The sequence below is a fragment of the Vanellus vanellus genome (genome assembly GCF_965231255.1).
Source record: "Vanellus vanellus genome assembly, chromosome: 2".
NCBI classification, from domain to species: domain Eukaryota; kingdom Metazoa; phylum Chordata; class Aves; order Charadriiformes; family Charadriidae; genus Vanellus; species Vanellus vanellus.
The window spans coordinates 112,251,592-112,266,108 of NC_138906.1; the positions used below are offsets into that span (position 1 = coordinate 112,251,592).

At 38.3% G+C, this 14,517-nt stretch overlaps 1 protein-coding gene across 4 annotated transcripts in view; it reads left to right on the forward strand.

The window, feature by feature from the left end:
- Positions 1-12,218, forward strand: part of PTPN2 (protein tyrosine phosphatase non-receptor type 2) — a 33,042-nt gene extending 20,824 nt beyond the window's left edge. For 2 of the 4 annotated variants that reach the window (XM_082498911.1, XM_082498914.1), the window contains 4 exons: positions 1,432-1,590; positions 5,372-5,562; positions 7,180-7,384; positions 11,913-12,218. In XM_082498911.1, the coding sequence (XP_082355037.1) occupies positions 1,432-1,590; positions 5,372-5,562; positions 7,180-7,384; positions 11,913-11,951 (594 nt within the window). In that variant the 3' untranslated portion in view covers positions 11,952-12,218. Of the gene's footprint in view, positions 1-1,431; positions 1,591-5,371; positions 5,563-7,179; positions 7,385-8,990; positions 9,656-11,912 lie in introns of those variants that run through there. The other 2 variants (XM_082498912.1, XM_082498913.1) reach the window with 2 other exon arrangements.
- Positions 12,219-14,517: the final 2,299 nt, after the last annotated feature.

Sequence of the window (14,517 nt, forward strand, 5' to 3'; positions counted from 1 at the left end):
ACTGCCTCCCTTCCCAATATGGGCTTTTTGGTCAGAAGGCTTTAAAAGCATTTAAGTTAATAGCATGCCAGTGAAACCTTTAACTAATACTTTATTTTCTTCACATATTTTGATGGTTTAAAAACACAACTCGAAATACATTTACAAATCCATCTTGAAGTACATTACACATTTTCAAAGGTTCCTGGAAAGTAAATAGTAAGCATTCTTTTCCTTGTATATAAGATGTGCTTAGAAAAGATTGAGGTTGGTTTTATGTTGGTTTGTTGTTTTGTTTTGGGGTTGGGTTTTTTTTTTGTTTTTTAATATGAGCTTAAAGTTAGGCTTGTGAATATATATTGAGGCAACTGAATATATAAATGTTTTTCTCTAAACATGGAATATCTCACAGGACTGACAGGCCCCTTTTCTTAAGGTTGCAGAAAATTGGTATCTGAACTATGATGAGAACTCAGGCGTTCCCCTGGATCTCCTGCAGTGTGTAACTGAGGATGGTGCAGGATTTCCCTAGCTATGCAGCCCTCTGGGAGGTGGGCCTTGGTAGCCAGTTGCAGTACCACATGAATGACTAGATTTTTTTCTTAATGAACTGCTGTGTCTATAATTGCTCATTACTTGAGTGAACCTTAAATGTTAAATAATATTTAAAATCTCTTTGAATTTTTATTGGATTCTAAAGTCCTGATACAGGCTTTTTCTTTTTGACTGTGCTTGGTAATAGTATGAAGTACAGCACAATGTTAGGTGAAATAGGATTTAAATTATAAGACAATTGTCTCATGGTTTGGTTAGGACTTCTGAACTTATTTTTAATTTTTTCTTCAGGTTTTATTTTTTTCTGCGTTTTGAAAAACACAGGTGTATGTTTTGATGCAAGTATACTTTAATATTACACCAAGTAAAGTGAACACTGTGAGAAGTGCAGAGCTGTGGTTAGAAACACCCCATGAATGTAGTGTGGGGACAAGTGTGTGCATTGCTTGGATCAGGGATTCTGCTTTAAATAAGGAAACTTCTGTCACGTTCAGTCATTCCAAATTGCTGTTCCATTTAGGAGCAGTAGAAAATACTGCTTAGCAGTTCTGATTCTTACAGTCCTATTTCAAAGTACAAATACATGCCTAAATAAAATCCAGCCTATCTAAATTTCTTAATTTTAAGACTTAGTATTAGGGTACTGATTTATTTTGTCAATACATGATCATTGATTTGTTCATAATAAGCTTTCATTAGATGATTTGCTTTTTTTCCTGTAAAAACAATTTAGAAATCATTTGAGATGTTAATTTCATATATAACTAATAGAAACATAACATGAAGAAATTAATTTTTACATAGAATTTCATGACTAACTTATACTTGGAATTACTTTTTATATGTTGCCTCTCTTTATGAATTGCAATGACACTCGTGATGTAACTTTCTTTACAGATGGAAAAAAAAGACCCATTTTCTGTAGATATTAAGAAGGTATTACTGGATATGAGAAAATATCGAATGGGACTTATTCAAACTCCCGATCAACTAAGATTTTCATACATGGCTGTAATAGAAGGAGCAAAATTTATAATGGGGGATTCAACTATACAGGTAAATGTTTAGTTCCGTGTATTTAACCATAAACAATAGACTGCTAACAGTAGTTAAAAATGAGCTCTGAACTATTTTAAAACATGTGACTTTGTGAGGTTTAAATAATTTGTCTTTTTCAATAGCTGCCTAGAAAGTATTAGAGGGTATCTGATCAGCCCCTTCTATCAGATAAACTTTTAATCCTATGTATTTGTCTCCTCTTAGATAAAATATAAAAATAATTTGTCTGTACAAATGTGGGGTTTTTTTAAGTTAAATTGATCTCTTCAATACTGAAAAGGAGAAGTAATGCCCATTATCATTTTGAAAACGTAGCAAGGATCTTTTAAGGATTTCTTGATCTTTGTTCTGTATTTTCCTATTTTCTGTTGCCTGATGCTATAGATCACATTTATTAGTGAAGTTGCTTTTCTTTTTCTTATTTTTTTTTTCCCATATCCTTTAAAATTGGTGTTACAGTTAGTAGAAGCTGGCCAAATATAATGAGTTTTGGGGCAAACACATTACCAAATCTCACTATTTTATCAATGTGGCTTGCAGACGTAACAGTAGCTACAGTTCTTTTAAATGTCTGGGGCTAGATGGGAGGGAGGACTGGGAGAAGAGGCTGTGAGACAGGCTTAATTCTGCTTTCATATGGTAGGGCTTTTTTATTTTGTTGCTTTCTTAAAATCATGAATGAAGCAGATAAGCTGAAACACATTTCCTCTTTTCTGTGGTTCTGCTAGTTGTCAGATTCTTTTTTGACATGTTTCTTGACTTGCTATGTAAATAAAGAACTAATTTTGCACAACTGCTGATCAACACCTGGGTAGTATGCTGCTAGTCTGACACCTGCACCATATGGGTTGAAGACTTCATGATTCATCCTAACACTAACAGCAATTTAGCCTCTTTATTTTCTGGAAGCTATTTCCAGTGGTATGAGGGTATTCTCTCTACTAATTTCTCTGCTTTGTTTTTTAAAAAGCCATGCGCCAAACCGTGAGTAGCTCTGATTTCCGCACTTTTACCCATCTAAATCACCGGATTTCTTGTTTCTGGGCACAAGGGAGCATTAAAACTTAGAATACTGCTTGTCAGGTTCAAGTGTGTTATTTCTTCATGCTAAAAGAATGCCGAAGAAGGCACACTTCTCATTTGTTCTTGTTTTCTTTTTCTTGTTATGATTGTTCAGATGATATTTCTTAAACCAGTCTTTTGTGCAGTGCAGGCAGTTGTCCTGTTTTTTTTCTCTTTAGGCCTCAGGGTCATGTGCAGAAAATCAATTGGCAGTACTTAATAGGAGTATTTCTCCTTTCAAGGTCAGCTAGATCATTTTTTTTTTTTCCCCCATGTGGAACAGTTGTACTGTCCAGAGTGTGAGCACTGTTTACTCCTCTCTGCTAGTGATGGGGAAGGCATGAAGTCATTGAATGCTTCTCTAATGTAACTTTACCTAAATGTTCATCTCTGATGTCTCCATGGATTTCGGAAGTCAGTAAATTGTGTGCAGACAAACACAACGTATACTTGAGCCTTTACTTGCTTACAGCTAGGGGCTGCAACTGCAACTCTTATTTCAGGGGGGTGAGGAGTCTCTTCCCCTCATTTAGCACCGATGGGATTTCCACCTGTGACCGAAAGGAAGGATCATACACTCACCTGGGTTGCCCTGAAGCCCTGCAGAGGCGCGTGGTTGGTGTGCTGCTGCATGTTTCTGTAACTGAAGCAATTACTTGCTTCCTAACTATACTACAGCACTGCACTATATAAAATGGGTGAGGTGGAGCAAGGTTGAAGCTTTCATTTGTATAAAATTCCTTTGTATTAAAGGTAAGTTAATATTGCTTCAACAACATAGTAGAATAACGTACCATCGCTCTTTCAGAAAAATCTGTTGAAACGAGTGGTCTCTGGAAAACAAATTTGTGGCTTTGAAAGGACAAAGAAGATTGAATTCCTTAGATCCGTGTACGTGTTTTGCAGACAGAGAACAAGAATACTATAATTGTGTACTGAAACTTGTGAGTCCAAAAACTGCATCTGACGGTCACCTGATTCTGTCAACTGCACATCTTAATGTGCCTTTCACTTGTGTCCATTCATTCCAAGAGGCAATACAGGCCCTAAGTTTTAGCTCCCCTACACAGGCATTTTGGTTATAATTTCAAGGACAATTGTATTTCTTAAATCAAACTTCATCACTTCTTTGTTTCTTCCAGACATAATTTCACAAGACACAGTGTAGTACTTCAGTTCCTGAGATATATTTTTGTTGTTCTTTTTTGGTGCTATCATAAAATGGCAAAGGTAATTTAGCAACACAGTCCTCCTTGTCTGCCTGCTCCAAGTTGTACCTTATTTTACCAGTCCTGCCATTCATGTAGTCTTGTCATAGATATTTTAAAATTAGAATTACCAGCATATGAGCTATCATTATTACATGTTTAAAATTGAGTTCTTGGTGGGAAATTCCTTCTGTGTTACAAGAGTAGTAAAATTGTCTCTGATTTCAGTTCTTCCTGTGTGACTTATCACTCCAGATGGAATCGGTATTTATTTTAGCCAGCAAGTCTGTCATGGACACAACCATGTCTTCCAAAAGGCCTTTTTCTGTGACAGTAAGATGGAGCTGCGAAGTGGATTTCCATTTGTTAGTGGCTGTTTCTTTTGGGGGTTATTTTTTGTTTAAGACAAAACAAAAAAACTTTGGGAGTGAAGTCTCTTGTCCATGAAGACTCCCTTTGTGAATCTCAGATCTATACTGGATCCTCCTCTGTAATGGAGGAATCTGATTATTGTTAAAGCTCATTCTGCCAGCAGTTAATTTATAAGTAGCTGGAATTTTTTTTTGGCTTCAGTCTTTGAGTTTGGTACTTAGTTTAGACCAGCAGGCTTGAATTCATTCAACAGACAAGAATCTAACACTTATTTTGTGAAGAGTCAATTTTCAGTTCATGTTTCTTACCATAAATATTTAGAAGGAACTGATATCCGATATCCCCCTCTCTCCTCCCCAGGGTATTCTATATCTCTTCAGGCTGGCCAATTTGTGCAATAAAAGAACTGTTTGCCTTTCAGGGGTGATTCTTTTCCTCCCTGTTACCTTTCTAGGGTTTTTTCCTGCATGAAACTTTGTTGCAAGAAAGCCTTCAGACTATTCATCATTAGGACAGTTACCCATTAGGACAGAGATCTAGCAAACCAGTTTTACTTCTGTTCTCTTTTCTTTTTTTTTTTTTTCTTCCATCTCATTTCAGATTAATTCTCAAAACCAGGTGAATATCTGGTTTATGGTGCAGGAGTTCTCTGGGCTCATGGACCACTAGGTGAAATAGTAGACCATAGCTTTGGCGTAGATTTTTTTTTTTTTTCTTGGGGTTGCAAATTTCTCAAGTTCTTTTTAGGCAGTTCTTGGTCCTACTACATTTTGGAGCCATGATAGGTAACAGCACAGCGTAGGCCTGTAGAGGGAGATGGAAAGTGCTGAACAGTGCAGGACTATGCAAGACAAGTTTCTTTTTTGTTGTGGAGCTGCTGTGGACAATACAAACCCCAAAGTCAGTGGCCTCATATCTTCATAGTAGCATCATCCTGGAGAAATACAAAAAGGGATGGAGAAGGTGCATCTTCATCTAACCTTATTTCTTCATGTAGCAATTGTTATCTTTTTTTTTTTTTTGATCTAGTAGTTCCTTTAGTCTACTTGTGTGACTTTGCTGTGGGAAGACATCTTGGGCAAAGAGGGCTTTCAGTGTTAGAGGAATGTTTGAAATAATGTTCTCCTTGTTTGCAGAAACGGTGGAAGGAGCTCTCTAAGGAGGACCAAGCGCCAAGTTCTGAGCAGTCTCCTCCACATCCAACCAAAATAACCACAGAGAAGTACAATGGGAACAGCATAGGCTTGGAGAATAAAGATCAAATGGAGAAAAACAATACTGACCTGTCCACTAGAGTTCAAGATATCACAGATGGAAACATTGAAAGGTAGGCAAAATGAGGAAACTGTTTAGAAGGCAGAGACACTATCTTGAGAGGCTGAATTATTGTATGCTTTTCTTATAAGAAACCTTCAATATCTTTTTTCAGTAGAGCAAAAGGACAGGTGGTATTTGACTGACTGATTTAATTATTTTTTTTAAATACAACTTCAGTTATTCCTTGTAATAAGCCCTTATTGTTTAAAGGTCAAAAGAAGAAAAATGATTGCCTCTAATTGAAGCAGCTAAACCTCATGCTTGAAAGCATTTTCCTACAGACTGCCTGTGAACTCTGTTGTGCAGTGTGAATTAGGTCCTAAAAGTGCCCAGAATAATTCAATACTGATTTTTAAATACAATGCTAACTTGTGTTTGTAAAAATACATGATACGTCAGAAGCACAAAGGTTTTTTTCACCTACTGCTTTCTATATGATTGCAATTGTATCATTGCAGCCATATGTTACCCTCCACTCATGTTAGATCTATCACTGTGAATAGACTCCTGTGGTTTAGCTGCGGCATGTGAATTTGTCTCTCTCTCTCAAGTTTCTCTGCCTCATGAGTAGTAATGCCTCAGCTGTGAGCTGCTGCACTGGGAATTGCCATCCAAATTGCTGTGCCTTGAGGCACTGTGTCATTTGGGCCTGCCCAGCAAGGGTAGCGTGTGGATCCATAGCCAGAGCGCCAGGAACCGGACTGGGTTGTGCCGAGCTGTGCAGTGCAGGAGGGGAGGTGGCAGTGGCTGTTCCACAGGGCTGCAGTCTGAGAGGAGATGCAGCCATTCAGTGTAGATAGACTGGAATTCTGAAATAACAGATAGCTTACTCTGAATGCCCCAATGAGTTTATCTTTCCATGTCTTTATGAGTGTTTTGAGAGTGAACCACAGTGATTCTGTGGATGTTTGAAGGAGCCCCTCACAAGCAGGAGGGAGAGGGTGGGTGTGTGGTGTTTGTGTGCTAGGACTTGGACAATCAAAGCCATTTTTTGTGTCAGTTATGCTTTCTTAGGGATTGTGAGGATACTTCTGGAGACAAGAGTTACAAGGTGGCCCTGATAGTGTAGCAACACACAACTGACTTTTAGCCTGTGTCCTTGATCAAGATTTGGTTTACAGCCTAAGATGAGTACTATTAAGTTTGCATGCAGGCACAAGTAGGTTAGGAGCAATCTATCGGTGAGGCTAGTGTGTACTCTGCAGTGGAGACACACGCTTAAATACTATGAATGTTTGCACGTAGTACCTGACATTGCATACAAAAGCAGCCCCCATCTTAAAAAAATCTCAGCCACTGAATGGGGCACTGATGGGAGTGAATGACTAAGCTCAGATAATTAAGCTGATTCTGTACCCCGTTTAACATGTAGGTCAGGCAGCACTTAATCTTTACATATGTCATTTACTTCCTTCACGGGGCTCCACTGACCTGAAACTGTCCACATCAAGATTGTTAAAACAGAATAAAGATTGCTTGGTTTAGATTTTATTTACTGCTGTCATATGCTACTGGTGGGTTGATTAAATGTTGGGAGTGTGTTGGGAAGAGGTTCGTTTTAATATTTTAATAGCCTTTTTCTCCTGTTCTACAATTTAAGATTCACCTTTTTTTTTATCTCTTTAAGTACTGTCCGAAAACGACTGCGAGAGGATAGAAAAGCTAACACAGCACAGAAGCTGCAGCAGATGAAGCAGAAGCTAAATGAGACTGAAAGAAAAAGAAAAAGGTGGTTATATTGGAAACCTATTCTCACTAAGATTGGGTTTGGTACACTGATTTTAGTTGGCGCTTATTCTTGCTGGAAAATGTATTTTCAAGAAACATTCCTTGTAAGTAACCAGTAAGCCTGTCTACTCCAGCAGCTAAGTTTGCTGCAAGTTAATGATTAGGGGTGTGACTTTAAGCAGTAAACTCCTTACACCTGGAATGGGTGCAGACCGTTACATACAATAGAGAAGTGTTGTAAACTTGATCTCATGTCAACATCTCAGGACTTTCTACTGCAGGTACTTATAAAAACAAACTGCTGTCCCCCAACAGAGTTGGTGTTATTTTGTTTATATGAGCAGGTACAAACGTACTGCAACTGTTTATACACTTTTTAAAATGGTGTTCTACCGGATCTTAAGCAAACCCTGAACCACAGGTTTAGCTACTGAAGGCTGTCTGGATTTAAATTTACATGCCTGACATAAGCAATAAACAGTGTTGTATCATTTACATTATTAATGCAAAGAAGTTACCCTTAAATGTGTGTAATGTGTAATGTACTAGTGACATGAACATAAACATTTTATATTCTTATGACCTAGGATAAATATATTTTATAATTGCATATTTAATCTTTTTGTAGTTCACTGTACTTTTAAAAGCTCAGTTTGTACAAATTTCTGACCAAAAAGAAATTGATTTTGAAACTAAATGTAATTATAATTTGTGCATGAAAGTAATAGTGCAACCATTCCCCATATTTTGACTCTCAAATTTATGATATGAGCAGCTAGGGGTCTGATGAAGCACTTACCAACTTCTACTCTGTTAATTTGCATTCCTTATTTATTTTTTTTTTTTAGTTTTCATTATTTAAGTGAGGCTCGGAAATTTGTTTGTTTGTTTTTTTTTTTTAAAGGCTTTTGAGAACTTAGCCCCCACTGAAAAGCATACTGTTAAGTTGATTCATGTATTCAGACTTCAACTACTGTTTGAAGGCCAACGTTGTTAAAAGTTCTGACATTCCATTAAATGTGAAACATAATGTTTTGTGTGTCTATAGATTTTAATTGCTAGGAAGAATAAAATTAATTCATCAGTAATAGGTATAGAAAGCACACATCAAAGGAAACTGTAGTTGGGCTTCAAGGGTGGTTGTAACAGAAAACAAATGTTAGTATTCTCCTGTACCCAGTATGTTCAGCTGTATGGGCTGCTTCCATACACTCACACTGTCTGGAATTGCTTTTCAGCTTCCCCAGCACTGTATTAAGGAGACATGACTTAAAACACCCAGTGACTAGTATTTTGGGAATACCTACAGTCACTTGAAAATTATTGAGCACTCCCTTCCCATTAGTTGGACAATAACACTTTCTAAGTAGTAATTCAACACAAATCACTTGCCGTCCTTTAAATTCTCTTTGAATACAGAGATTGTACGCGGCTGTATGTAGCTTGCTGTCATTCAAGTTGAGACCCAATAATTTTTAGTATTGGACTGCACTTTGAAACCTGGATTTTATTTATTTGAGCATTGCCTTGTTGAGTGACTTCAGAGAAGTTGTGTTTTCTCCCTCTGTTTTCCTAGCTTGGGTGTTTTCCATTGGGTATGGGCGTTTGTCTTTTTTTTTTTTTTTTTCTTCTTCCTTTTGTCCTTTTGTAAAGCATTTCTTGTGTTTACTGCTGAAAAATACTAAAAGAGCCTTTGCTCTCTATCCAAAGGAATTAACTTGAAAGGTTTCCAGTATGTTCAAGCTTAGTAGTAACATACCAGGCACGAGGCCCAAATAGTCTGACATTTACTACGCAAAGCTAAGTTGAGTTTACTTTTTGTAATTCTCATTTCACAATAGCTAATACTATTTTGGACCATGCTGTTTATATAGTAAACAAACGTTTAAGGGTCCAGATAGGAAAACAAGCGTAGTTTCTTAGAACATACAGTTCTGTGTTTGGGATATTGTGTGTCAGTAAAACAAGAGAATTTGTCCTGTGGCATTACTAACCAGCTATGCAGCTCTAACAGCAAAGTAACTTACTGATTGCTCTGACACAGTCTAGGCAGGCAGCTTATGTATTTTAAGACATTTCATAATTATTACAACCACAGTAACTCTTTTCAGCCAACAAGAGGCTTGGTAAAAGATTCTTTTTTTTTTTTCTTTAAATTGGGAAGACAGGTTTTTCAGTATCAGCTATAACTGATAGTAGGTGTAAATGTATGTGCCTTATAAAAGATACTTTCGTTATGGAAAAACATGTGGAATGTAATTAAATGCTTTTATAACAGAAATATTCCAGATTTTATTCTAAATACTTAAAAGCAGCTAAGGAAAAAGCGCAGGTGAACCCTTCACTGAAATCATGCTGTCACTTACCGCTTTTCTGTTTGCATAACAAGGGTTTCCTGGGCCACCAGTACCCTACAGACACTCAGCTCTAACTGTGTCTGTCAAGTTGTCGTTTGAATTTTTTCCTGATTCCATCTTCTAAATCCTGGCTTTTTTTGTTCTCTCAATCCTAAGCAGGCATTCCTCTTTTCTGGGTGGGGCAGGGCGGGAGGGGCCACTTTACATCATCTCATGCTCTGTTACCTTCTTGATGCAATAAAGCAGGACTTCCACGTTCAACAGTTGATCTGTAAAAAATTTGGTTTGGTTACATGATTGTAAGTATATCGAGAGTCTTAACTGTTAATAATTTAAGGACCATGAACCAATACAAGTCTTGGACAAAACTGTTTTGTACAGTGAATTGTCAATGACAATATGGGTGTAGAAGGGAAATTAAACATTAGATTCCTTAGTATATTCCAGGACATAATTTTGATAAAACTTTACTTTGTGGTCCGTCAGTAATCCTTAAAACCCAAAATCTGGGGGAGGCTTATTTTCTTTACTGCAAATTGAGCCCTTGTGATACTTTGTTATTTTGTAGGATTTAAACTTGCAGCAGTTTTGCACAATTTGGATATTAAATAGGACCAATATGACCCATAATTAAGAACTGTCAATCCAAGTAACCTCTATGGGAGGAAATGCTTAAAGAAAGAGTAAAAATGAAGGACGTGCTTTCTGACCCCTCTCCTGCCTCCCCCTCCCCCCCGTTTCTGGCAAGCTGCTGGCGGGTCCTGTGCTGCTTCTAAAGTGCTATTGCACTCGATTCAAAGTGTTACTGTGGTGGGTTTTTCCCTCTGTTCTGGGAATACATCAGTCAAAATAATGGATGCATACTTGACTTTGAATTTGATTGAACAATGTTTGACTCTCAGATGAACACTTGTGTACGAATTGTGCATGTTTTTGTTAAAAAAAAAAATAATTGCTAACAAATGTGAACCTCCATGGCAATGGGTTTGCAAATTCGGAATTAATCCTTTAGGTTTTCTGTTTATGTTCTTGGTGCAGGGACAGTCCAGTTAGAGTGACGGTATGTCTGTATTTTTGTTGAAATGTATGAAGTAAAATAACTGAGTTCAGCATGAAATAGTGCTTTGAAAAAAAATTACAGATTTATTTTATGGAAGTAAGGTGTTGCAAGATGAAACAGCTTATTCTGTTAAACCTTGAGTAAAATGGTTTACTGACGTCAGTTTATATCTCACTGAAAAGGGAAGAGATGTAAATGTGTATGTATGTATGCGTGATTGGATTGTGCAGGCAGTTAAAAAGCCTGGATAGCTTTAAGTTTAATGAATGTTAACCAAATATTTAGTTTGCTGTTTGGCATTATAGTTAAACCTGAGACACTTGAGGACTGCACGAGAAAGTAAATTAACGATGACAAAAGAGGAAGTCTTCTGCATGGCCAAGTGGCTTAAGTCAGAGGACAAAATTTGCAAAGCTGACGTAACACACATTAGTCTTCCTGGGCTTTTTTGTTTTCCCCCAAAGTTTTAGGTCAGTCTTTCTTTTTTATGTACGAAAAATAAATGTGTTCAAAATTGCATCTCTGTCTGAGTCTTTATTTGAATTGGAAGGATAAATACTTGGAAGGATTTTTTTAATGTGTCTTAACCGATCAAAGAAAGCTGCTTTATGAATCAGTGTAGCGCTCGCAGAACTTAGAAGCGTTTTACTTGTAGTAGCTTGGATATTTGGTGCTGTAAACACCCAGGTCTTTTTCTGTGTTCCTTGGCTCAGAGCAGAGCCTTACCTTCCCCAGGAACAAAACGTCCAGTCTTGGGATGTCTTCCTCCCTATAAGAAACCTTTGCCTAGAAACACTTATTTGTGTGCCGCTGTGCCAGGTCTGGCCTGTAAAGCCGTGAGGGGTGACGTTAGCGTTTTGAGGTGCAGCCTTCTGCAGTCCCACTGAGGCCCACGAAGACTTCTGCAGTGCTTGTGGTTAAACGCACGAGTACGTGGTTTGCTGGACTGAGGCCTATACTTGAAGCTCTCCAGCAAGTATGTGCCTCGCGCTGTAATGTGGAAATAACCTTCTGGAAAAGCAGCGGCTTTCCAAGAGTGCTTGCGACAGGCAAACAATAGTCGGTAGTTGCTACAGGGAATGCATGAGAAGCTGTTTGGTGTTGATAGTGAGTTGCAAACCCGCTGTCTGTTCTTATTTCTTTCTTTCTTTCTTTTTTTTTCTCTCCGTACTGTGTACTGAATCGGTGACTTTTCTTCTGCATTGTATGTCGCAGGCCGAGACTGACCGACACCTAAGCCTTCAAGACTTGTGAATATTCTGCAGCTATAAACTGCAAATTATTGACATGCAAAGCAAGACATGACCCCCTCTTCGGGAACAAAAAGTGAGGTCTGTTAAGTACCAAGAAGACCTCAGTTATCTGTTTACAGCGTAAACTGCATCGAGGGGATGAAGACCACCAGCAGTGTGCTACTTTGCAAAACAAAATAATTTGCCATCTTGTGTTTTTATAATGCCTGTATTAATGTAGAAAGATGTAAAAGAAATAAATTAGGAAATATTTTGTTTTGTACTGCCATTCTTATTGTATTTTTATACTTTTTGGCAGCATTAAATATTTTTTTAAATGGACAATATGCTGTTGTGTGAGCATTGTGTTAGGAAGAAACTGTTAAGAGCCTGTTTTGCAGAGAAGGAAATGTTTCGCCTTAAGGTTTCCTGATATCCTGTCTTAACTGGAAAATGGCAAAATTATTAGAATGTGCTTTATGCAAATATTTTCATTAATGCTAAGTATTGCAGTTTGAGCTAGGAGGAACTCTTGCACATTTCTTTTGTAATACACCACTAAGAATATTATTAATCTGACCAGTTGGTTTGGTAATCCTTCTGATGTTTGCTATAAAATATGCACAAAATGCTCAGAGTCACATTGTGAAGGGAAAGTCTTCTGTTGTTGATGATTTAAAGGGAGGAAAAATGGAAAATCTGATGTCTCACTACCCATGGCCATATATAATTAATGGCTGCTGAGGGCCAGGTGCAAAGCGCACAAAGCGAACGGTGTCTTTAATTAAATGGGTTTTGGATTGTGTCATCACAGCGTGTTGTACGAATAATATTTTGCTTCCCATCTTCTGTGAGCATTCTCCCTGACACGGTCTGAACTGCTGGATTGGAAGGGGGTTAAGTGGAATGCTGCTTAAAGGAGTTCTAACAGACTCAACAGGGTTTCCAGCCCTGTACCTTTCGTGACAGACCTGATCTAAATTCTGCACTCACTGACGTTCTCTGATGGTTTCAGATAAACCTTAATTCACTGGAAAACTATCTTCAGTAGGACTATCTAAACTAGTATGCGGTGGGGTTTTATATGTAATTTGTACTTTGCATATTTTTGTAACGGGTTTTTGTACAAATCATACGGTTGCTGAAAGTAAAGCATGGAAGAGGGGGGGGAAACCTAGGCCAACAAAGGCTATTTTTGCTAAAATAAGCAGCAGCCCAAAATCTTAACAGAACTTGGTTTTGAGGCTCGTTTGTGAAAGCAAGCGTGCTCAGAGTTATGTTTAACTTGAATGTGAAGCTGAATCAGGAGCGTACTTAATACCATTACTTGAGCTAAATATGTGCTGGACACCACCTTGAAATAGTCCAAATCACCAAAGTCGGGTTTGTCTCAATATTTTAATTTCTTTTGATGGTTAGTATTGGTCCTAGCCTGTGTTGGAAGAGTGAACAACATCACAACTTGATTCAGCTTTTGTTTTCAAATTGGTGCAGCTGTGAGACCTGGGATGTTTATAATGAGATGAAGGTCTGGCCAAAGCCACCGCAATAAACCCTATTGTTGAATCTAGGAGCAGAGCCTGTTTATACCACTTGATACAGCTTTGGATACGGCTTTCTGCCATTCATGCCTTCTGCCTTCAGCTATGATTTATGTTTTCATTATTTTTGTTCTCTTTGAATTGTGAGTAAGCATAAGGTGTATGACTTACTGGAAACATTCTCGTGCTTCGTTACTTTACCTGCTGCTATCACAGATAACTACCAAATACACAACTAACTAGTTTTGTCTTGTGGGGTGTAGGGGACTGAATGCACTTTGGCTCTCATCACACAGTGGACTCTTCTAATCAAAATGCTGATTTCTTTGCTCTTGAATTTTTTTAAATGACTTCCATCTGCTAAGCTGCTGGACTAAATTTGATGTCAGGCTAACTTGATGAATAGACATCAAGGGGGGATAAAGACAAAGTATCTTTATTAAGGAGATAAAGATAGAGTAGTTCCAAAACCAGAGCTTTGTTAGGTTTTATTGAGGGCTGCCTTGTGACAGCAGAAGTCTTGGCTCACTGGCCCAGGAACTTCAGACACGTGCATGTGTTTTGTTATTTCTACGCAATGCCACCATTCTTCCACTACTGGGAAAACGTATTTAAAAATGGTGAAGGAAGGGGAGAGGTTAGAAGAATGATAGTTTCAGATTTTCAAATGAAAAAGCTGTGATTTCCTAGCTGCCATTTTTTTCCCCCTCCCACCTTCAAAAGAAATGTTGCAGAGGTACTTGTTTTTATTTTTGCTAGCCATCTTGCCACAAGGACAAAACCGCTACCTTGTTCTGCAGCAAGGTTTTGGTGTGCAAGAGGGCAGTTAGGCAAGGTGGGTGCAGCAGTCAGGCAGACAGGGAAGCAGTGGCCTGGGGAAAGCAGGAGGACAAGGGGAGGCTGAGGGCAGCTGCTGCCCGTGCTCCAGGGGCACCTGATGCTGCCTGGGGCACCGATGGCCGGGACCAGCAGAAGCCACCTCCTTGTCCTGATAAAGACCAAAAGGTTCAGAAGAGCCAAACCCCATACCTTTTCCACAGGCAACAG